The sequence below is a fragment of the Onychomys torridus genome, chromosome 5 (assembly GCF_903995425.1).
Source record: "Onychomys torridus chromosome 5, mOncTor1.1, whole genome shotgun sequence".
Taxonomy (NCBI): domain Eukaryota; kingdom Metazoa; phylum Chordata; class Mammalia; order Rodentia; family Cricetidae; genus Onychomys; species Onychomys torridus.
Genome location: NC_050447.1, coordinates 39,824,969 through 39,849,854, shown reverse-complemented (window position 1 = coordinate 39,849,854; position 24,886 = coordinate 39,824,969). Strand labels below are relative to the sequence as shown.

The 24,886-nt window shown below is 47.5% G+C and overlaps 1 protein-coding gene across 1 annotated transcript; it reads left to right on the top strand.

Annotated features, from left to right (window-relative positions):
* Positions 1 to 1,939: 1,939 nt before the first annotated feature.
* Positions 1,940 to 19,621, top strand: LOC118584313 (carbohydrate sulfotransferase 5). Its single transcript, XM_036188487.1, has 3 exons — positions 1,940 to 2,197; positions 15,245 to 15,315; positions 18,361 to 19,621. Exon 3 carries the CDS (start codon positions 18,376 to 18,378, stop codon positions 19,561 to 19,563), a length of 1,188 nt encoding a protein of 395 aa, XP_036044380.1. The 5' UTR covers positions 1,940 to 2,197; positions 15,245 to 15,315; positions 18,361 to 18,375; the 3' UTR covers positions 19,564 to 19,621.
* Positions 19,622 to 24,886: the final 5,265 nt, after the last annotated feature.

The window sequence follows — 24,886 nt, the reverse complement described above, 5'->3', positions numbered from 1 at the left end:
CAGGGGCCTTGGGTGGGGGAAGCATAGGGAGGGCAGAGGCTGCACATGATTCCGAGAGACTCTTCCACAGCCGTGCTCTGGCAATGATCTGCCTAAAGACCTGGGAGCTTTTGTTAGGTCTTCGGCAAAAGTCCGGTCGGAACTCCAAGTAAAGGAGGGTTTTCATTGGCATCCACATGGCAAATGAAGGATGCGGGCTGGAAAATTACAGCTGTGTTGGGTGAGTATCAAGTTATTTTCAGAGCAAAGGGTGGCTGGGTAGTTCTGAGCCTGAGTCACACAGAGGAAAAACTGGAAAATAGACAGGATCGCAATTGGGCTATACCTTGGAGCAGCCAGAGCTTGAGCAGTTACTCATTGTGGGGAGAAGAGGGAAAGGTCTCTGATTTGCTCCGATGGTTGGCTCAGTTTCTGTTTGAATAAGGTGAGGCCTAGGTTAACAAAGCTCTCTCTTCACTTTTGTTCATTCTATCTCTCTGATTTTCTCCTTTCACTTCTTCATGTCCATGCATTTGAAAATAAGTTTTGTACATTTTTGACCAGGTAAATCCTGTCCTACTGGAGAAAATGTGTAAATTACACAAACCTTAATTAAACTTATTTGTTGTTATTGAAACAGGGTCTTTGTAACCCAGGGTGGCCTCACACTTCAGGCAATCCTCCTGCCTCACTGTCTCAAGTGCTGGAATTACAGGACTGACCCACTGAGCCTGACGTTGAACTTTTGGGGGTTTTGTTCTTGTTGTTTTGTTTGTATGTTTGTTTGTTTTCAAACAGACAGTGTTTCTCTGTGCAGCCCTGGCTGTCCTAGAACTCACTCTGTAGACCAGGCTGGCCTCGAACTTACAGAGAACCACCTGTCTCTGCCTCCTGAGTACTGGGATCAAAGGCATGTTCTATCACTGCCGGGCTCTGACTTCAATTTTTTTTATAACTTATTTATTCTTATTTAATGTACATTGGTGTATTGCCTGCACGTGTGTGTGAGGGTGTCAGATCTTGGACAGTTGTTAGCTGCCATGTGGGTACTGGAAATTGAACGTGGAGCCCTCTGGAAGAGCAGTCAGTGCTCTTAAGCACTGAGCCATCTCTTGAGCCCCTCTATTTTTTTTTTTAATTAAAAAAATTAAAAAAAAAAAAACAGCGATCTAATCCTTTACCCAGAAGTTAATAGCTGACATTCTCTTAGAACACAGTTTTGAATTTTTGTTTGTTTTGTTTTGTTTGGGGGGTTGTTTATTTTGGGTTTTTTATCTTTTTTTGTACTCCTTGCAACTTTTTTCTTGTGGTAAATACCACTTCTTTGAAAGTTATGTATAAATCTTCGTTGTTTATTTCCTTAAGATGGATCTAGAAGGGAGTTACTAGTTCAGAAAACTTGTGGCCATGGTTAAGGATCCTAATTTCATCTTGTCAAACCGCACCCCGGAAAGGCTGCGCTGATCCACTGTCCGTCCCCAGCAGGGCCTTGGACCCCACCACAGAGTCACAGGTCTCCCACAAAGCCCCAGCTTCTGCATATGCTTGGGCTCTGCCCTGTTGTTTGTAAGAGGCGAAATCTGCTTTATTTGTTGAAACGTGTCCAGTGTTTATCTGGACCTTTTATCAAGCCCGCGCTTCTGGGTAGAGGCTTGTAACCGGAGGGGATGGCAGCTGAGGCCCCAAAGCCACCTGGCCTCTCAGTCCCTCCCCACTTCTCCGTTGCCCAGAAGGCAGCCGGGTTCCCCTGGCATCAAGGTGTCCGTTTGGATAGCTGCAAAGATGCCACCGCAGAGGAGGGGGCAAGATAAAGATTCAATTTCCTGCACAAGGGCCTTTTGTCCTTCCAGAAGCTTCTCCCCTCAGGGGACAGATTTTTCGGTCCATTAGTGGGCCCAGCGGTGGCTCTGCCAGCAGGCTTGATCACACACACACACACACACACACACACACACACACACACACACACACACACACCCCGGGGTGTGGGGGCGGTCAGTGTGGTTCCTGGAGCCCACCTGTGTCCTCCCTCTTCCTGGCCTGGCCACCCCACCCCCGACCCCAGGCGTGGCCCCACGGTCCTGTCTGGAGTGGATTGCGGAGTCCGGGGCCAACTGGCTGCTTCCTTGCTGTGCTCCCGCCCTGGCGGCCCAGGGCGAAGAACCACTGAGCGGCTCATTGTATGCCCCGCGGGCGGGCAGCGCAACCAGCAGCGCAGGTAGAGCGGGGCGCCGGCTGGGTCGGGGGCGGCTGCTCCAAGGCGGGGAACCCGAGTCGGTCTCCGTGGTAACCCTAGGGCCCCTGCACCCCAACATCTACTTACTGCTCTTCTGTTTTCATCCCCGCTGGTACTCCTATCTAGTTTCCAGACTCACGCTGGGGAGGCTCCAGGTATGTCCAGTAAGTTAGTACCCCTGGCTCCCATCAGTGCCTTCTAGAGTCCTGGGCTCCTGTCACCGGATGTCCCGTCCCCGCGAATTCCCAGGGAAGAAGAAGGACTGCCTGTGGGGTGGAATTCGGAGGGGACCAGTCCTAGGAGCCTTTGTTGAGCCTAGAGAGAGAGCGGTCCTGCTCGGGGCGCCAGGGCCAGTTCGTGGAAGAACACCAAGCTTTGGGTGTTCCACTCCAAGGGGGACTTGGGGCTGAACTGGAGGTGCAGCTGGCGGGGCTCATGGGTCTGGCAGCTTAGTCAGGGTTGGCGGGGAGAGCGGCAAGGTGTGTGTTGTGTTTTCATCATGGAGAGCACGTTGTTATGGTCGGTCCTCAGGGGTTTCAGCCCTCCTTCCCCTCCCCCATCTACTGGAGCATCACTTATCAATTTAAACGTGCTTTTCAAAAGACATGTTTTTAAAAAGCTCATCAAGAGCTTTGTCACAGAATGCTAAAGAAAAAAATAGTTTGGGACCAGATCTAGAATTTGGGTCAGCTGCTTGCTTCTGGCTGCTCAGCCTTGGACACAGCCGTGGGCTCTCTTGGCCCTCAGTTCGTGTGCTCCCCAAAATGCCGACCCCACTTTCTCTTCCCTCTTAAACAGGAAGCAAGAAAGTTGAGTCTCACTTAAGCAAAACAAATTCAAGTCTCCCACGCTTCAGGAGGGGCTAAGGTTTTTTGGGTTTTGAGGTTTGATTATTCTGTATAGTCCAGGCTGATCTGGCCTCAAACTGTCCTCTTGTCTCAGGTTCCTAAATGCTGGGATTACAGAAGTGTGCTGCCATGCTCTTAGCTAAAAATAAATAAATAAACAAACAATGTCACCTCTTTTAAAGATGAGGAAATTGTGCCTGAATGGTTGGGAGGACTTGGTTGACTGGAAGCTATGAGTATAGGAAGCTGTGAGTATAGGCCAGCGCTAGAGCTCCTGGGAATGGAAGGCTGGGTGAAAGCCCTGTACAGGGTGAGGTGGCTTGTTAAAGTCGGGTTTTACCAAGGAATCTGGCCCAGAGTGGTTTGGTGACTGGCTTGACACGGGAGATGAACCCGGTCTGGCTTCAAACGCTAGGCTTCCAGCCCTTATTTCTTGTAGTCTTCTGTGCTGCGCACACTTGCTCTGTCTCTACCCACGCTTGCTATCTTTGGTAGAGTCAGAGGGTCATCAAAATCCGTTAGGGCTGCTGTGCTTGGGTTTTTCTTAGGCACAGAACTCCTTTTAGGTTCATAGATTATGATTACGACCCAGACTTTGGAAGATTATTGAATATTGTAAGCCTACTACATGCCTGGAGTTTTTGTTTGTTTGGTTTGGTTTTTCGAGACAGGGTTTCTTTCTACTAACTTTGTAGACCAGGCTGGCCTCGAACTCACAACTCACAGAGATCCAGCTGCCTCTGCATCCCGAGTGCTGGGATTACAGGTGTGGGCCACCACTGCCCGGCTGCCTGGAGTTCTTTTAAGTGCTTTAGAGGGCGGTGGTGGTGCACACCTTTAATCCCAGCATTTGGGAGGCAGAGGTAGGTGGATCTTTGTGAGTTCGAGGCCAGCCTAATCTACAGATCGAGATCCAGGAAAGGCGCAAAACTACACAGGAAAACCCTGTCTCGGAAAAAAAAAAAAAAAAAAAAAAAAATGAAAGGAAGAAAGAAAGGAAGGAAGGAAGGAAGGAAGGAAGGAAGGAAGGAAGGAAAGGAAGAAAGAAAGAAAGAAAGAAAGAAAGAAATAGGAACACCCCCAGTCTTCAAACCAAGCCCACATGTTAGGCATACTATTTTCTTGTTTTAGAGATTTAAAAATGGGCACAGAAATATTAAGTAGCCTGGTCCCTCTGATGAGACAGGTCCAGCTTTTAGCCTCATTGGAGGAGACAGGTTGTGTGGAACTGCATGGACAGGGGTGTAGTGGACGGTACTGACAGCGTTCAGCATCACCTAAGATGAAGTCCTAAGGTAGCACTTGACTATTGTGTGTGCTGAGTTCCTTTCTTCTCAACTAACTAATTCTTTTTTTTTTTTTTTTTAATTATCTCATTGATTTGGGAGACTAATTTGCTGGGTTTTGTTTGTTTGTTTGTTTGTTTAATTTTCGTTGGTCTTTTGCCTGCATTGATGTTTGTGTGAGGGTGCCAGATCCCTTTTACAGGGAGTTGTAAGCTGCCACATGGGGTGCTGGGAATTGAACCCCAGTCCTCTGGAAGAGCAGCCAGTGCTCTTAACCGCTGAGCGGTCTCTCCAGCCTCTGCTTCCCAAGTGCTAGGATTAAAGATATGAGCCACCATGCCTGGCTGATGTACTTTGTTTTCATAAACAGTTCTTGGCTCAGAACTCCATCTCCAAGGCAGATCATATAAACTAGAATTTCTTTTTTTCCACCAAGTCAGGTCGTGGAAACTCAAATCACCCCCATCCCCACCTTGGAGCTGTTGGTTGTTCAGAAACTGTCCGATCTACCTTGTCTAAAATAGACAGTGACATGAGGGGTCTTGCCTCATACCCCATGCCCTAGAGGAAGGAATACTGTGCAGAGAAGTCAAGAAGAATCTAGACTGACAGGACTTGCTGGGTGTTTCACACCCAGTGTAGCATCCAGGGTAGTCTTTATAAAAACTCAAAAGGACAGAGTTCAGAGAGATTCCTTTAGGGCTATGCACCTGGAGAGGAGCACAAAGTTACTCCTCCTTCCTCACTCTGTGTATCTCTTAATCTGTATCCTTGGTAATAAAATGATGGACATAAGTGTTCCCCAGAGTTCTGTGAGCCAGGCAAGTAAATTGATTGTACTCCAGGAAGGGATTGTGGGAACCGCAATTTCTATCTGGGCCAATCAAACAACCTAGGACTTGTTAACTAACACCTAAGGAAGTAAGAATGGTCATGGGGACATGGTCCTAGAACTGTGGGCGCCATCTGACACTGTCTTCAGGAAGCTTGGCTCAGAACTGAATTGACTTAAAAGATACACAGCTGCTGCAGAATTAGTGACTTGTGTGCTAATACAATTCCCCCCAATTCTGGGGATCCTAGAGGTCTTCAGTGGGGATTGTGATATGAGAATGGGGGGATTCAAAACTCAAAACATTTCCCTCCACAACACCCCCCCCTTTTTTTTTTTCAGTATTGGGAATGAATCCTAGAGCTTCATGCCTGCTAGTCAAATACTCTACCACCACTGAGCAACATGCCCAACTCCAGAGAACTGTTCCTCCACAACAGAATTTCCAAAGTTCAGAACTAAGGAAAGCAGGATTATGTTTTGGTATCTGCTCGGAAATGCCTCAGAGTGGCTGTGAGCATGGAATCTTGAGGATCTTTTCAATAATTGGGATTGAACCTATGAGTGCTCACATGCAGGTAGTCTATCACTGAGCTATATCCCCAGCAATATCCCACACTTCGAGGTCCATCCTGGAATTTGTGATCCTGATGCCTCGGGCCCCCAAGCATTTAGGAATGAAGTCTGTGACGCCAGGCCTGGCTTTCCAGACCGATTTCAGTTCACCCCCCCAATGAATGATGATGACTTTAGACAGAGTCTCATGTAGTCCAGGCTAGCCTTGAACACTGATCCTCCTGCCTCTACCTCTCAAGTGCTGGGATTACAAACATATGCCAGCATGCCTAGTTTTAAGCCATGCTGGGGACTGACCCCTGGGCTTCATGCTTGCTAGGAGAGCACTCTATCAGCTGAGCTACGCTGCTAGCCCCTATCTATTGGATAGATTCCAGAGGTAGTCTCTTTCCTTCTGCAGTGTCTGTACTGTGCAACTCCAAGCTCCTTACCCCTGGCTGCCACCATGCAGCTGCATGGTCAGAACTGGCAGGAATGGCTGTTTGGCCAGGGCCTCAGAGAAGACATATCTTCTCTCACAGCCTGGTCCAGCAAACAGTCTTGAAGTTAAAGTCTTGGAAACACATTTCACTGCATAGGAGAAGATCCTCCAACCCATGCCCCTGGCCTTCCCTGATCCGGTGGGTACTCGGGTCAGCTGCTAGAAGGACTTGCAGGCATGTCTTCTGGCAGTAAAGGCTGATTACCAAAGAAAACCATTAGAACTGTACACAGTGGCACATGCTTATAATCCCAGCACTGGGAAGAGACAACGGGAGAAACGGGGTTCAAGTCATCCTTAGCTATGTCATTTAAGGCCAGCCTGAGGTACATGAGACGGCCTCAAAAACAAAATTGAGACACCTGTAACTTGCCCATAGAAAAGGAAACACCACTTACTACTTGATGTTACCCCTTCCATACTTTTTTTTTTGTTTGTTTGTTTTTGTTTGTTTGTTTGTTTTTTGTTTGTTTGTAGCTGAGGACCAAATCCAGGTGCTCTACCACTGAGCTAAATCCCCAGCCCTTTCTCCATTTTCTTTCTTTCTTATTTTTTTTGTTTTTTTTTTGAGACAGGGTTCCTCTGTAGCTTTGGAGGCTGTCCTGGAACTCGCTTTGTAGACCAGACTGGCCTCAAATTCACAGAGATCCACCTGCCTCTGCCTCCTGAGTGCTGGGATTACAGGTGTGCACCACCACCGCCCGGCTTCTCCATTTTCTTATATGTTCTTATTAACAGCCTTATCAAGATATAATTCACATACTTTAAAGTGTGTTCTTTTTAAATATACAACTCACTGTTTATAATGTATTCAGTACTGTGAGTCAGCCACAAGTGAAACCGTGTTGAATTTTATATGTATCCACAATTTATTAGTACTTATTGCTGCATAATTCTCTTTATTATTGTTGTTGTTGTTGTTATTGGTGTGTGTGTGTGTGTGTGTGTGTGTGTGTGTGTGTGTGTGTGTGGTATGTTTGAGTGTAGGCACATGTATTCATTCCACAAGCCACATATGGAAGTCAGAGGACAATTTTGGGGAGACACTTCCATCCTTCTATCCTTTTGGGGATCAAGCTCGGTTCATCGGGCATACATAGCAAATACCTTTACTTGCTGAACCATCTCCTTGGCTCTTGGCAGAGACTCTTCTGTTGTGAGGTATACAATAATTTTGCTTATCAATTGATAGATATTTGAGATGTTTCTGCTTTGGTGTTATTATAGGTTATTTCAAACACTGTTATGAAAACTTCTGTGCAAGTTTTAAGTGGACATGTGTTTTCACTATCATTGGATCTATAGCCTGGTATGGAATTATTGCATCATGTGCTAACTGTTTAGCCCTCTGACGAACTGCCAGATGAACAGATGATTTTCCACAGCGCCATTTTCCATTCTCGCCAGCACTGGATGAGGGTCCTGACTTCTCTTATTTCCACTAACACTTGTAATTTTAAAAATCCTAGCTCATGCTTGTAATATCAGAACTAGGGAAATGGACCAGGAGCTCAAAGTTAGCCTTGGCTACACAGCAAGGTTCTAGGCCAACCTGGCTACATGAGACCCTGTCTCAAAAAAGAAAAAAAAAATTCCTGAAAGTTCTACCTTTCTCTCTCTCTCTCTCTCTCTCTCTCTCTCTCTCTCTCTCTCTCTCTCTCTCTCTCCCCCCCCCTCTCTCCTTGCCTGCCTCCCTCCTCCCTCTTTCCCCTCTCTCCAACTGACTTAGTACTACATGCTTCTCAGTCACTCTACCTCATGCCTAGCTTGTACTATCTCTTTTTAAAATTGTGTATTTATGAGACCTAGTCTCACTATGTATTCTTGGCTAGCACAGACCAAGGTATGTAAACCAGGTTGGCCTCGAACTCATACAGCCCCACCATGCCCAGCACGCCCCCTTCAAAAAACAAACATTTATGACCAGACGTGTGCACCATGGAAGTCGGAGCACAGCAAATGGTTCTCTTCTCCCATTATATGACCCCAGGGATCAAACTCAGGTCGTCAGGCTTGGCAGCAAGTGCTCTCTACCCATGAGCCACCCTCCTAGCCCCTCCCCCTTTCTCCTCAACAGCTGCCCTACTAGGTGATTCACCTGGTGATTAAGAATGTATTTGCCATGGGGGCTGGAGAGATGGCTCAGAGGTTAAGAACACCAACTGCTCTTCCAGAGGTCCTGAGTTCAATTCCCAGCACCCACGTGGTGGCTCACAACCATCTGTAATGAGATCTGGCGCCCTCTTCTGTGTACATAATAAATAAATAAATCTTAAAAAAAAAACGTACTTGCCAGCCATTTGTGTATCTTCTCTGAAAAAAAAAATCTTCTTAAGTCCTTTACCCACTCACGGGAACTCTTTAAACCCTAGGTGTGAGTTGCTTTCTAGATGTTATGTGAGCAGTCTCCTCCTGTGCACTGCTCTCCTTTGATATTTGTGCATTTTTAACATCATTCCCTCTCTTACACATCCTTCTCTCTAAGGAACATACTCCATCACAGTAGTTTCACTTCACTGGTCATCCTTGAGGTGTGACACTTACCGATTTCTTCACCTAGAATCCGATGTGCCTAGATTTCCTCACCTAGAATCCGATGGGATTCCTGAGCAGGGATGGCCTCCAGCTGACACCAAACCGAGAGAAATCTGAGCCTGCCAGCATCATGTTTCACTCTCTTAGATTCCATGCCAGGGCTGGGACAGGCTGATGACAAGAGGAGCTGTCTAGTAGAGCTTGGTGGAAATTTCTGGGCTCCAGCTCAGTGCCTGTGATGGCAGACATCCCTTGCCCTGTATCTCAGCTTTACCATCTCCAAACTAGGCAGAAAACAGCCCTCCCAGTATCTCTCAGGCCATGAAATGGTAAGCGGTGTTTGTTTTGTTTTGTTTTTGAGCTGAGGATCGAACCCAGGGCCTTACGCTTGCTAGGCAAGTGCTCTACCACTGAGCTAAATCTCCACCCCGGTAAGGGGTGTTTTAAGGAACATCACAGAAAGAAATGCGGGTCAAGAGCCTAATTAATAATAAATCCTTTTAGACTTGGATGGCGGGGGGGGGGGGGGGGGGGGGGGGGGGGGGTGGTTCTGATTTCAACTGAGTAAACATTTATTTATGCCATGTACTACAGTCCAGGCTGCCCTGGAACTCATCGTTTTCCTAGGCTGGATTCAGACTTGCAGCAGTATTCTTACCTCAGCCTCCAGAGAGCTAAGATGACAGGAATGAGTGACCACACCTGGCTCTCACATGGCCTTTCAACTTTTTCCTGACACGATACTCACAGTCTTATTCAATTGTTTTATTGAAATATAACACCTCAGAAAAGAGCAAAGAACACAGAGCATAAAATTACCCTTCGGACCAGTGGTGGTGCACACCTTTAATCCCAGCACTCGGAAGGCAGAGGCAGGTAGATCTCTGTGAGTTCGAGGCCAGCCTGAGCTACAGAGCTAATTCCAGGACAGCCAGGGCTACACAGAGAAACCCTATCTCAAACAAAACACAAACAACAACAACATGTATCCTGATAGACATGCATTCTCTCTCTCTCTGAGATGAACTTTCAACTAGATGTGAGGCAAAATGGTTTTGAAACCTCTAGTGATCCTCCTGCCTTTGCTTCCCCAGTTCTGGGATCACAAGCATGTGCTACCAAGCTGGTCTGATGGTGTTTTGTTTTGTTTGAGACAGGGTCTCATTTAGCAGATGCTGGCCTGGAACTCCCTGTGGAGCCCAGGCTGGCACTAAACTGACCTTCCTGTCTTTACTTCCCAAGTGCTGGGATTACAGGTGTGCACCACCACCCTGGACTGATGGATTGTCATTGATACATTAATATATTTAGCTCCCACATGGAGAAATAGTATGACCAGAACCCAGACGCTCTATGCACCCACCAGAATCCACTATTAAAACCAGAACTCCTGGTTGTCACAGAAGAATCTGTACACCTGGATCCACATGTTTAGATGATGTTGTCAGCTTGCTTGGGAGCTTCTTTATTTCTCTGTTCAGTGTTCTTCTATGTTGGCAGTTTCTCTCTCCCTTGGGGATCAGCAGGTGTTCTGTTCTTTTTTTCTTTTTTAGATTTACTTACTTCATTTTATGTGTGTGAGTGTTTTGCCTACATGTATGTCTATGCACCACATGTGTGCCTGGTGCCGGTGGAGGTCAGGAGAAGGGGGTCAGATCCCCTTGAATTGTAGTTATGAATAGTTGTGAGCCTTCTGGTGGATGCTGGGGATTAAATCCAGGTCCTCTGCAAGAGCAACAAGCCATCTTTACAGCCCAGGTGTTCCATTCTTAAGCTACTTCTAGGGGAGGCCAGGAATTGGAAGGGATAAGTATGTAGATAAACCAGTCTTGAAACATGTCTTAGCTAGGTGTAGCATGAATTCTAATTGATCTTAATAATAAAAACCCAGAGTCAGGAGCCGGGCGGTGGTGGCACACACCTTTAATCCCAGCACTTGGGAGGCAGAGCCTGGTGGATCTTTGTGAGTTCGAGGCCAGCCTGGTCTACAGAGCGAGATCTGTAAAAGGGGCAAAGCTACACAGAGAAACCCTGTCTCAAAAAAACAAAACCAAAAACAAACAAACAAAAAAAACAGAGTCAGATATCAGGGTGAAAGCTGAAAGATCAGAGAAGCAGAGCAGCCAGCCACTGGAAAGACTTCTTATAGGAATCCCCAGACTGAAAGGGCCGAGCTCCTGTCTCCACCCCACCTAATCACTTCCTCTCTTCACCCAGCCATATCATTTCCTGTTTCCTCCTCCCAAGTGCTGGGATTAAAAGTGTGCACCACCACTGCCCCACTTCTAGTGGCTAGCTCTGCACTCTGATCTCCAGGCAAGATTTATTTGTTAGAGCACAAACAAAATATCACCACAGTTAGGGTTGATATGCTATGCTATGAAGAGACAATATGACCACAGCAACTCTTTGTTTGTTTGTTTGTTTTTCAAGACAGGGTTTCCCTGTGTAGTTTTGGTGCCTGTCCTGGATCTCGCTCTGTAGACCAGGCTGGCCTCAAACTCACAGAGATCTTCCCACCTTTACCTCCCAAGTCCTAGGATTAAAGGTGTGCACCGCCGCCACCACTACCACCATCCGGTGACCATGGCAACTCTTATAAGGAAAAGAAGTAATTGATGGGGCTCACTTACAGTTTCAGAAGTTCAGTCCATTATCATCATGGCAGGGATCATAGCACTGTGCAGGCAGAGGTGGTGCTGTCTACATCTTGCCCAGAAGGCTGCAGAAAGTCAACTGACAGTCTCACTGAGGGATGATTGAGCAAAAGAGACCTCAAAGCCCGCCATCTGCTTCCAAACTGTTGTGGGGTATTCACCAGAGAAGACCGCTCAGACATGGGTTTAAGCCAATAGTAAGTCTTTACTAGCGGGATGGCGACTACACTGGGTGTTCAGGATCCCAATGTAGCACGAGCCTTTTTCAGGGTGAGTTTTTAAGCACAAAAACCATGTCCTGGGTGGACATACTTCAGTTAATAAGAACAGTTAGCCAGAAACAGAACTACAGAAGCCAAAAAGTAAGGTTAGTACAGTCAGAGACTTTCCCCTAACTATGGACGTTCTTGGATTAGGCTTTTGTTTTAGTTTTGGCAAGTGATGCTGTCTACATGCTGAGTTTTACAGCTTGAATGGTACTTCCACTGTGGAGTCAGTTTTGCTAAGGTCTAAGGCCCTGTTACAAAACCATGGGCTCTTCAATGGATGAGCAGTGCTTCCTTCTGGAAAATCTAACATTGTCTGTTTGGTGTCTTAGTTAGGGTTCTATTGCTGTGAAGACACCGTGACCGCAGCAACTCTTATAGAGGAAACATTTAATTGGGCTTACAGTTTCAGAGGTTTAGTCCATTATCATCATGGTGGGACATGGCAGCATGCAGGCAGACATGGTGCTGGAGAAGGAGCTGGGAGTTCTATGTCTTGATCGGCAGACAGCAGAAGGAAATTGTGTCCCACACTGGGTGTAGCTTGAGCATAGGAGACCTCAAAGCCCCCCTCCACAGTGACACACCCACCTCCAACAAGGCCACACCTCCTAATAGTGCCAGTCCCTATGGCCAAGCATTCAAATTCATTAGTTATGGGAGATATTTCTATTCAAACTGCCATGGTTGTTTTTTGTTGTTGTCGTCATTTTGTTGTTGTTGTTGTCATCATTTTTTTGTTGTTTTTGTTTGTTTTTTGTTTTTGACAGGGTTTCATTTAGCTCAGGCTATCCTTGAACTCCTGATCCTCCTGCCTCCACTTCTCAAATACTGGGATTACAGGCATGTGCACCGCATGCCCAGGTTACAGGCTGTCTTGCAAAGAACACATGCCTAGTAGATACACTTATGCTTGTGCAGTGCCAAACCCCACACCAGATCCCTGAGAACTGACAGACCCTTAAAAAAAAAAAAATCCAAACCACAATCCCAACTCTAGTGCTGCCTACAGGCAAGAAGGAGAAATGGAGTCTGGCATCAGGCAGAGTAGCATGCCTTGAGAAACACTGGCAGTAGTTACATCAGAGGAGGCTGAGATTATTCCAGGTGGGATGGGGGGGCGCTACACAGCAGAGGGAGGGTTTGGGGATATGGGGGCTGAATGCTTTTCTGATGAACTCTGATGTAGAGGATTCTGGATGGGAATTAGCAGTGCCTTTGGAAAGCCGAGTAGATGGGCACAATCAGATTTAGATAGTCCTTCAGGCACTGTGCAGGATGGATTGGAAGAAGGAGAGGGATGGATTAGACCAGAATCCAGGAGAAAAGTAGGCATGACCCTTCCAAGCTTGAGTGTCTGGGCCAGTCACTAGGACCACCATCTCTCTGGTCTTTTGACCATCCATAGATGAGTTGTCCCCTTCCCTTTTTAGATTGCTTTATTTTTATTATATGAGTATGGGTGTTTTTCCGGAATGCAGGTATGTGCTCTGTGTGCATGTCTGGTACCCGTGGAGGCCAGAAGAGGGAGCCAGATCCCCTGGAGTTAGAATTATGGCTGGTTGTAAACTGTGAATGTAAGTGCTAGGAACCAAATCTGGTCCTCTGCAAGAGCAGTAAGTGTTCTTAACCTCTGAACCATTTCTCCAGACCCCATGGGTGAATCTTAATGTCCCAGCTAGACTGTCCACTGCACTGGGACAGGGGCTCTTCTGCATTAGACCCCTACACTGAAGCTGTTGTTGTCTTTCCTGCTTACATGTTATCTCTTTTTGTTCTGCTTTCCACAGTCCTTCTATTTTATCTTTAGCTCTCCTGATTTCAATTTTAATAGCTAGGGGGGACCTAATCCAAGGAAAACAGTTTTATTGTAGTTTTTATTTGGGTTTTGAACTGTTTGCTTTTTTGAGACAGGGTCTCATATAGCCCAGGATGGCCTCAAACAGTCCTTCTGCCTCATCCCACCAAATGCTAAGATTACAGGAATGAGTTAATAGGTGCAACATTTATTAGTTTTACTATCAAAAATAATAAACTTGCTGGGTGGTGGTGGTGGTGGCTGCGGCGCCGCCGCACACCTTTAATCCCAGCACTCGGGAGGCGAGCCAGGCAGATCTCTGTGAGTTCAAGGCCAGCCTGGGCTACCAAGTGAGTTCCAGGAAAGGCGCAAAGCTACACAGGGAAACCCTGTCTCGAAAAACAAAACAAAACAAAATCGAAAAAACCAAAAAACAAAAAAAACAAAAAAAAAAAAAAATGGAGCAGGGGCTCTTAGACACTAGAGGTAAATCCATTCTAGAAGATATCTAAGTGATCTCAGGATGGCTTATCTAGACCGAGGCCTCCCATGCCAAGCTCTCTTCTCACAGGTGTTTACAACATCGTCCTTCACAGGAACCCTAAGAAGTTAAATGTCACAGCTGGTGGTGGTGACACATGCCTGTAATCCTAGCACTTGGGAGGCTGAGGCAAGGTGGTAGAGAGTTGAAGGCCATGGGATGGGGTTTGGTGGGAAACGTGCTTGTTTAGCATGCATGACGCCTTGGGTTTCATCCCTGTTACCTCCTATACGGGACATGGTGATGCATACCTGTAATCACGTTTGGAAGGAGGATCAAGAGGTCATGTTCAAGGTCATCCTCGACACATAGTAAATTTGAGGCCCAAGATTTAAGTGTTGCAGAAGATATTAAAGCTTAGAGAGATCAAATCACTTGCTGCAGGCTTTAAAGTTCCTGCATGGCAGTTTGGGGACTCAGAGACAGCCCTCTCTCCTCCCTGGAAAGCCCATCAGTTCACATTCATTTGGAAAGCTGCCAGCGGCGGGGATGCTCTGCCCCCTTCTGGAGCTCTCTGTGAGTGGCGGGGATACTCTGCCCCCTTCTGGAGCTCTCTGTGAGTGGCGGGGATACTCTGTGAGTGGCGGGGATACTCTGTGAGTGGCGGGGATACTCTGTGAGTGGCGGGGATACTCTGCCCCCTTCTGGAGCTCTCTGTGAGTGGCGGGGATACTCTGTGAGTGGCGGGGATACTCTGTGAGTGGCGGGGATACTCTGTGAGTGGCGGGGGTACTCTGTGAGTGGCGGGGGTACTCTGTGAGTGGCGGGGATACTCTATGAGTGGCGGGGATACTCTATGAGTGGCGGGGATACTCTGTGAGTGGCGGGGATACTCTGTGAGTGGCGGGGATACTCTGTGAGTGGAGGGGGTACTCTATGAGTGGCGGGGATACTCTATGAGTGGCGGGGATACTCTATGAGTGGCGGGGATACTCTGAGTGGCGGGGATACTCTGTGAGTGGCGGGGGTACTCTGTGAGTGGCGGGGATACTCTGCCCCCTTCTGGAGCTCTCTGTGAGTGGCGGGGATACTCTGTGAGTGGCGGGGATACTCTATGAGTGGCGGGGATACTCTATGAGTGGCGGGGATACTCTATGAGTGGAGGGGATACTCTGAGTGGCGGGGATACTCCGCCCCCTCCTGGAGCTCTCTGTGAGTGGGGCTATCTTCCTCCAGAGGCTCTGACCAGTCTTCCTTCTGTGTTCTCAGGCTGAGGAACTTCCAGGTACTTCCCATGGATTTGTGATCAACACAAGCAACTCTCCCAGCTCTGGACAGCAGTGAGTACTCTCAGCTGGGGAAGGGCCAGCTGCGTGAGTACGTCTCTGCTCTGCCTCTCTGCTTCTCCACCTCCATCCTGCCTCCGCCTCCCACTTCACTGGGTGTGGCTCCTCTGAACCTCAGAGAACACCCTTGTCCTGGAGTCCATCCCAGCACTTTCTCTCCAGGGTGATGGCAATATTGTTCTCTCTCTCTCTCTCTCTCTCTCTCTCTCTCTCTCTCTCTCTCTCCCCTCTCTCTCTCTCTCTCTCTCTCTCTCTCTCTCTCTCTCTCTCTCTCTCTTTCTCTCTCTCTCTCTCTCTCTTTCTCTCTCTCTCTCTTTCTCTCTCTCTCTCTTTCTCTCTCTCTCTCTCTCTCTCTCTCTCTCTCTCTCTCTCTCTCTCTCTCTCTCTCTCTCTCTCTTTCTCTCTCTCTCTTTCTCTCTCTCTCTCTCTCTCTCTCTCTCTCTCTCTCTCTCTCTCTCTCTCTCTCTCTCTCCTCTCTAGCCCCTCTCTCCCTCTTCCCTCTGTGTGTGTTGAACCTGGGGCCCTGCGCATCCCAGGTAAGAGCTCTACCATTGAGCTATATATATCTCCAAGTCTTTTGTGCTCACTTCTTTTCTTGATTGAGAGAACACGGAATTGCCTCAGACTTGCTACGTAGCTGAGGACCACTGTGAACTTCTGACCCTCCTCCCTTGTTTACCAAGTGCTAGAGTTACTGGTGTGCACTGTCACACCTGCCTTAGGCTGTGCCTGAGATTGAAAGCAGGGTTCACTAAACTACACACTCCCATTCTGTGGTGTGTGTGTGTGTGTGTGTGTGTGTGTGTGTGTGTGTGTATCAGCTCTGCCCTTTTACATGTGTATTTCAGGCATTTAAACCCAGTTTATCAGGCGTGGCAGCCAATGCCTTACCTGCTGAGCCATCTTACCATGCCTTGTTTGTCCTTGTTTATTTCTTTGCTCTTTGGGCTCTTTGGGGGCGCTGGCCACCCAGCTCCCAAATAAATCACACAGAGGCTTATTCTTAGTTATGAATGCCAGGCCTTATTTCTAACCAACTTTTCTCAAATCATTCTGTCTATCTTATGCCTCCAGGCTTTTACCTTTTTCTATTTCTCTATGCCTTTCTTTACTTCTTCTTCTTCTTCTTCTTCTTCTTCTTCTTCTTCTTCTTCTTTTAAATTTTGCCTGGTGATAATAGCACACACTTTTTTTTTATTATTATTATTATTTATTTTGTATACAGTGCACACATATCCCTGTAGGCCAGAAGGGGGCACCAGATCTCATTGTAGATGGTTGTGAGCCACCATGATGGTGGCTGGGAATTGAACTCAGGACCTTTGGAAGAGCAAGCAGTGCTCTTAACCTCTGAGCCATCTCTCCAGCCCCCACCTTTTCTTACTTCTTATTCCATGGCTCGCTGTGTAGCTGGGTGGCTGGCCCCTGGTGTCCTCCTTCTTTTACTCTTAGATCTTCTTCTCCCAGATTTCTCGTATTTATTCTCTGCCTGCCAGCCTCACCTTCCATTTCTCCGCCTTGCTATTAGCCGTTCAGCTCTTTATTAAACCAATCATGTGTTTTAGGCAGGCAAATTAACACAGCTTCGCAGACTTAAACAAATGCAACATAAAAAATGCAATACACCGGGCGGTGGTGGTGCACGCCTGTAATCCCAGCACTTGGGAGGTAGAGCCCGGTGGATCTCTGTGAGTTCGAGGCCAGCCTGAGCTGGCCAAGTGAGTTCCAGGAAAGGCGCAAAGCTACACAGGGAAACCCTGTCTCAAAAAAAAACAAAACAAAACAAAATGCAATACATATTTGCACCATTAAACAAATGTTCCACAGCATAAACAAATGTAACACACCTAAAATAATATTCTAGAACACTGTTTATTTTTAATAACAAAAATTGTACTACTTGTTAATAAAAAAAAATCATACACCATGGAAGCACGCTGTGGTTCTAGTCTTCAGTCACGGGAGTTACTACAGTCTCCTTCCCCTATGCATTTTCCAGTCAGCCCCCACAAATCCTGGAAGCCAGACGCCTTAACAGATGGGTAAATAGAGTCACTAAGATCTCAGAGCAGGAAGAAAAGAGGCCAGATCCAACCTGAAAAGCCTGGCAGTCCTTAAATATGGCCAAACACCTAGAAGTAAATCCATAAGAGGGATTTAAAAAATATTTTAATTAATTTATGTTTTAATTATACTCATGTTTTTCATTAATTACACTCATGATATTAATTACATTTGTGGCATTCATTGATTACATTCGCAGTATTCATTCAATGATTATATTTATGATATTCATTAATAACATTAATTGTATTGATTTATTACATTCATGATATCATGTCCTGATACTACTGTCTGTTTGTGGGTTTTTTCCATCATACAAAACAGAGATTCTGTACTTGGGAAACCATTGCTCTATATTCCTTTCTTCTCCGTCTTGAGATAACGTCTAATCTTTCTGTCTCTATGAATTTGTATATTCTATATATTTCAAGTAATACAATTCTATAGTATTTGTCCTTTTTTAATGTAAAAACATTTTATGTACAACTGCAAGAGAAATAATACACAAATAGCCTGAACATAAAAATAGGTTATACTTTAAAAGTCTAGGGTTATTTTAAACAGTAAAATATTTTCCATAAGAGGGATTCTTAGAGATTTATTTATTTATTATGTACATAGAGAAGAGGGTGCCAAATCTCATTACAGATGGTTGTGAGCCACCTTGTGGGTGCTGGGAATTGAACTCAGGACCTCTGGTAGACCCTTCGGTGCTCTTAACCTCTGAGCCATCTCTCCAGTCCCCATAAGAGGGATTCTTAAGCAAAAAGCAGGAATTCTGTTTGAAAAATCATATTTGCTAAACCAGGTGTGGTAACACAAATCAGTAATCCCAGCACTTAGATGAAGACAAGGAGCAGAAGTTTAGGGTCCCCTACAGCTACATAGAGAGTGAGCAACCGGTATGGTGCTGAAGTTGGGCCTGGGGTGTGAGCTCAGGCCACAGTCCCTAACTCTGTCCCTTCGTTTTCATAGGCCCTAACCAGAGGCATGCGGCTGCCCCGATTCTCCAGCGCTTTAATGCTTTCACTCTTGATAGCACAGACCTGCATCCTGGTCTTCCTGGTCTCCCGGCAAATGCCATCGTCCCCAGCGGGCAGCAGGGAGCATGTGCACGTGCTGGTGCTGTCCTCGTGGCGCTCGGGCTCGTCTTTTGTGGGCCAGCTCTTCAGCCAACACCCAGATGTCTTCTACCTGATGGAGCCGGCTTGGCACGTGTGGGATGCCCTGTCGCAGGGCAGTGCCCCCGCGCTCCACATGGCCGTGCGCGATCTGGTCCGTTCAGTGTTCCTATGCGACATGGACGTGTTTGATGCCTACCTGCCCTGGCGCCGCAACATCTCAGATCTCTTCCAGTGGGCGGTGAGCCGCGCGTTGTGCTCGCCTCCGGTCTGCAACGCCTTTGCTCGAGGCCACATCAGCAGCGAGGAGGTGTGCAAGTCTCTGTGCTCAACGCGGCCCTTCGGCCTGGCCCAGGAAGCCTGCAGCTCTTACAGCCACATAGTGCTCAAGGAGGTGCGCTTCTTTAACCTGCAGGTTCTCTACCCGCTGCTCAGTGACCCCGCGCTCAACCTACGCATCGTGCACCTGGTGCGCGACCCGCGGGCGGTGCTGCGCTCCCGAGAGCAGACTGCCAAGGCGCTGGCACGGGACAGTGGCATCGTCTTGGGTACTAACGGCACGTGGGTAGAGGCGGACCCCCGGCTGCGTGTAGTCAGTGAGGTGTGCCGCAGCCAGGTGCGCATCGCAGAGGCCGCCTTGCACAAGCCGCCGCCCTTCCTGCAAGATCGCTACCGCCTGGTGCGCTATGAGGATCTGGCCCGGGACCCGCTCACCGAGATCCGTGAGCTCTACGCCTTCACCGGCCTGGGCCTCACGCCGCAGCTCCAGACTTGGATCTACAACATCACACACGGTTCAGGGCCAGGCGCACGCCGTGAGGCCTTCAAGACCTCATCCAGGGATGCGCTCGTTGTGTCCCAAGCCTGGCGTCACGCACTGCCCTTTGCCAAGATTCGGCGGGTCCAGGAACTGTGTGCGGGCGCACTGCAGCTGCTGGGTTACCGACCTGTGTACTCCGAGCTTGAGCAGTGGGACCTCTCTCTGGACCTCCTGCTGCCCAGAGGCATGAACAGTTTCAAGTGGGCTTCTTCCACTGATGCGCCGTCAGAATCTTAAAAGAGTTTTAGTGGATGAGGCTGGAGAGATGGCTCAGAGGTTAAGAGCACTGACTGTTCTTCCAGGGGTCCTGAGTTCAATTCCCAGACACCACATGGTGGCTCACAACCATCTATAATGAGATCTGGTGCCCTCTTCTGGCCTGCAAGCATACAACATGCATACAAGCAGACAGAACACTGTATGTGTAATAAATAAAATAAATCTTTAAAAAAAAGAGTTTTAGTGGAGAGTCCCAACTCTGACCTTAGAGTCTTGCAGAGTATAATAAAGAAAGGGCTTGGAGAACCCAGAAGAAAGTCCACTACCAGCAGCTGGGAGTGTGGGTGGTCTTGCCCTGTACTAGGAAAGGATTGAGTCCAAATTCCATATTTTTTTTTTCTCCCCGGATTACAGTTTTCCTTTGAGTCCTCTAGGATCTGGGTTCCCATCAAGCACTCTCTTATGGAAATGAAACCCCGCCCACTTCCTCTGGTCACAGGGGCAGCCAGACTCAGGCTTTCTTTTTCACTTCCTCTTCTCTTTGGCAATACCATGCACTAGCAGAGAATGGTGTCCCAGGCCCGGTCAGGGGTGGAGGGAACTGCTATAGGCCGGCTCCTAGAATGTGCGCACCTGCCTGACATTTGCTCACTCTGACCTCTGTTCACCCCTGAGCCCTAGTCTCATGGTCCATCAAAGACCTGGACGGTGGTGTGCATGGTCAAGAAGGAATCAGAGAGGATGCCTCTTGTGGTTTCCCTCTTAGACTCTTTGTCTGACCTTCTAGGAAGAAGCCCAGGCACACACCCCATGCCTGAGGATGATGAATTTTTAATGAGACTTTGATTTGTCCTGAAGTGAAAAATCCTAATTATGGAAATAAACATCATAAATAAGCTGCATGATCCAGATTATAGTTTATAGCCTATCATGTTTGAAAAGTATCCCAAGAAGTAACAGGACTTGTCCGAGGTCACATCGTAAGAAGGGTGAAGAAAGGAGAGAGATGGATTTGCTTTGGGGGTGCAGTGGTAAGAGAAGATGATCCAACTCTGCTTAGATCTGTCTCCTATCAGCATTACATGAGCCGGGATTCAAACTCACAGCCTGGCCAGGCGGTGGTGGTGCACGCCTTAATCCCGGCACTCAGGAGGCAGAGGCAGGTGGTTCTCTGAGTTCAAGGCCAGGCTGGGCTACAGAATGAGACGTATTTGTCCCTTATAAAATACAACTAGGGGAAACAGGAGATGGTAAAATTCTGGATCCAGAGCAGAGAGCCCCAAGTGTAACCTAGAAGGAGACAAAGAGGAGGAGAGAGGGAGCTGAGGAGATCTGGGCAGCAAGCCAAGCACAGCCAGTGGCAGAGTAAGAGATTGGCTGGATCAGTGTCTGGGAGGCAAGGTGGGGGGCAGGTCATGGGGTGCCTGGAACTCAGGCTTGCCAGGAGCTTAGAAGATAAAAATGGCTTCAAGGGTGATTCTGCCTTGCCTTGGTTCTTCCAGATGGAGTAAGAGTACTTCCTGCAAACCACACCTAGCTCTGACAGCAAGGGCTCATTCAAGGGGTGCTGGGCGTGCAGAATTTAGCCCTAAGCTCAGGAAACAAGAGCCAGTGAGTGAAGGGTAAATGTTTAAAAGAAGGGCAGGCTTCCTTCCTCAGGCGAGGACAAGGAAGAGGCTTTGCGTCCACGCCAAGCACCGCAAGTCACATAGGGACACACACTGATCTGAGAACTCTCCATTGTTGTCACAACATTATCATCCTCATGGTTGTTGGTTCCTGATTCTCAGCATAGACCTGGCCTGCAACAACTGGTGGAATTTAGCACAAAGGGCAGGACACGTGATTTGAAGACTTTAGGCTTTTTTTTGGGGGGGAGCCCAGACTTTCTTCAAACTCACTTGTGTAGCTAAGAATGAGCCAGAACACATGTGTGTGCATGTGTGCATACATTCATGTCTTAGTTACTTTCCTATTGCCATGATAAGACACCATGACCAAGGCAGCTTATAGAAGAAGGCATTTAATTTGGGGGTTATAGTTTCAGAGGGTGAGTCCATGACCATCATGACAGGGAGCTTGGCAGCAGGCATAGCCCTTGAGTGGTAGCTGAGAGCTTACATCTTGAGACACAACAAGATGGCAGAGAGAGCTAACTGGGAAGTGGCTTGTGTTTTTGAAACCTCAAAAACTCAACCCTCCTCCAACAAGGCTACACATTATTCTTCCCAAACAGCTCCACCAAGTATTCACATATATGAGCCTATGGGGTGGATGAATGTGGGTGCATGTAGAGATCAGAGGACAACCTTGGGTGTCTTCTCTTTCCGCTTTTTAACTTACTTATCACTGTATGTATGATGTGTACGTGGGAGCTCACATGTGGAGGTCAGAGGTCAACTTTGTGAGTTCCAGGATTCAAACTTGGATCATAAGCCTTTTGTGTCAAGTGCTTTTACTCCATGAGTCTTCAGCTCAGCCCTGGAACGCGTGCGTGCGTGCGTGCGTGTGTGTGTGTGTGTGTGTGTGTGTGTGTGTGTACTTGCTAATGTGCCTGTGTTGTGAACCAACATGTAGGTACTGGGAATTGAACCCAGGTCCTCTGGAAGAGAAGCCGGTGCTCTTAACCTTGGAGCTATCTCTCCATTTTCTTTGAAACAGGGTCTCTTGTTTTTACCACTGAGCACACCAGACCAGCTAGTCTGTGAGCTCCTGGGGTTCTCCTGACTGCACCTCCTATTTAACTGTAGGAGCCTTGAGGTTACAGACACACACACACACACACACACACACACATCGGTCAGCTTTTATGTGGGTTCTGAAGATTTGAAGTCAGGTCCTCAGCACAGCAAATGCTTTTACCCACTAGGCCATCTCCAAAGTATGACCTAGAACTTATGACCCTCCTGCTGTTGTAGGGGAGAGACCCAAGACCACTCAGCACAACCAAAGCTCGAATTGAGTCTGCACTCAGCCGGTGGCCCCTGCCTGAATGCATATTACAAGGAATTTTTTTTTTTTTAAGAGGCTGGGCGTGATGGCACACACCTTTGATCCCAGCACTTTTTTTTCCCCCAAAGATTTATTTATTTATTATACATACAATGTTCTGTCTGCATGTGTCCTTGAGGGCACCAGATCTCATTACAGATGGTTGTGAGCCACCATGTGGTTGCTGGGAATTGAACTCAGGACCTCTGGAAGAGCAGTTGGCGCTCTTAACCACTGAGCCATCTCTCCAGCCCACAAGGAATTTTTAAAGACAAAAAAAATAGAAAAACTGCATTCTGGTTGGCAGTTGCAGGGGGAAGCAAGCAAGTGATTTAACAAGAGGCAAGAATGTGCAGTAAGCTGGGGCGTTTCGACTGCCAATTTCTAGAACAGGGTTAGGTGCTTTCCCAAGGGACTTTTCAGGGCAGGGGACAGAAACCAAAGATGGCTTCAGCTAAGATGGAGAAAACTTTGCCCTGTTACACAGCCTCAACCTCCTGAGTGCTGGGATTAGAGGCATTATGCCTCCACATCTGTTTTCTGTGGTATGTGGTATTGGTATTGAACCTAGGATTTCAGGCATGCTGGGCAAGCATGCTACCAACTGCAATTCATCTTTCAAGCCTTCGAAGCTTCAGGCTACATAAAAACATGCTTCTCCCTCTGCTGACAAGGTGAGCATGATGTTTAAAGCCCTAATTTCATTTGTTTGTTTGTTTGTTTGTTTTTGGTTTTTCGAAACAGGGTTTCTTTGTGTAGTTTTGGTGCCTGTCCTGGATCTCCCTCTGTAGACCAGTCTGGCCTCGAACTCACAAAGATCCACCTGGCTCTGCCTCCAGAGTGCTGGGATTAAAGGCGTGCACCACCACCGCCCAGCTTGTTTATTTATTTATTTGTTTTTTTTTGTTTGTTTGTTTTTGAGATGGCATCTCTCTACATAGCCCTGGCTGTCCTGGGACCAGGTTGGCTTCAAACTCAGAGAGATCTGCCTGCCTTTGATTCCTGAATGCTGGAATTAAAGACTGGTTAAACCCTAATTTTATTCATGGGCAGCTCAGAAAGTGACCTTAATCTACTTAGGCTAATGCAACAAAATGCCTCAGACTGTATATGTGTCATTTTTTCTCATAGCTGTTCAGAAAGAACAACTTGGAAGGGAAGGAACCAGGGCTGGAGAGATGGCTCAGCATTTCAGTAGTGTCGTTTCATTGTGACAGACTGTGGAGGAGCAGAGCAATTCACATCATGATGGCCAGGAAACAAGCGAAAGTGGGATACGTGAATGGGCCAGAGCAAGGTACGGCTACAAGGGTATGCCCCCAATGATGAGCTTCTTCCAGCCAGCTTTTGACCACCTTCCAATAATTCCATCATATTGGGAGTCATTCAAACCATCTATCCATTCATTAGGTCAGACCCACCACCGTCTAAAGGTAAAGCCCTCAACAGACACACCCAGAAGTGTGCTTTACTAATCCCTTAGGTAATCCTCAGTCTGCTCAAGTTGACCATGAAGGTCCATTAGCACAGACTGTGACTTATAAACCACAGGCGAGGTGCTGGCAGTGTCTAAAGAAAGTCACTTCCATAAAGACGGAACATGTAGTTCTGCGATCACACTTATGGGAAGGGACAGGGCAGCTCTCTTGGGCCTATTTATTTTTTAGATCAGGGCTTGTTATGTATTAGAATAACATCCAAGGTAGCCTGGAATTTACTGTGTAGCTAAGTAGCCCAAGTTGACCTCAAGCTTGTGGCAATTTTCCTACCTGTGTCTCCCAAGTGCTGGTATTACAAGTCTGCACCACCCTCCCCGCCTCAGGCTTACTTTGTAAAGGGGATCCATCCCATAGTGAGGGCTTCAACCTTTGTCTATCCAGTCGTCACCCTAAGGTTGGTCCACCTCCTAACGCCATCACCTTGAAAGCTAGGATTTATTCTTCCTGGCTTTCTTTTCTTCTCTACTGGCTCACTGTGTTGTCTGAGCTGGCTCAAACTCAGGTCTCCTGCCTACACTTCCCGAGCTCTGGGATTACAGGTGCATGCCACCACACCCAGCACAAGACTGCAACATTTGGATTTGGGGATCCACAGAAGGAAGACTTGATCCATACTGCTCAATATATGAGCTGGGATTCAAACTCACAGCCTTGCCAGGCGACGGTGGTGGTGCATGCCTTTAATCCCAGCCCTCAGGAGGCAAAGGCAGGTGGTTCTCTGAGTTCAAGGCCAGCCTGGTCTAGAGTTCCAGGACAGCCAAGCCACAGAGAGAAACCCTGCCTTGAACAGTGACCCCCATCCCCATACACACACACAAAAGAACTAAAAACAAACAAACAAAGCCTCACAG

What these genes read in the sequence shown, in the direction of transcription:
- LOC118584313 (XM_036188487.1), top strand. Translation starts at nt 18,376, where the DNA reads ATGCGGCTGCCCCGATTCTCCAGCGCTTTAATGCTTTCACTCTTGATA.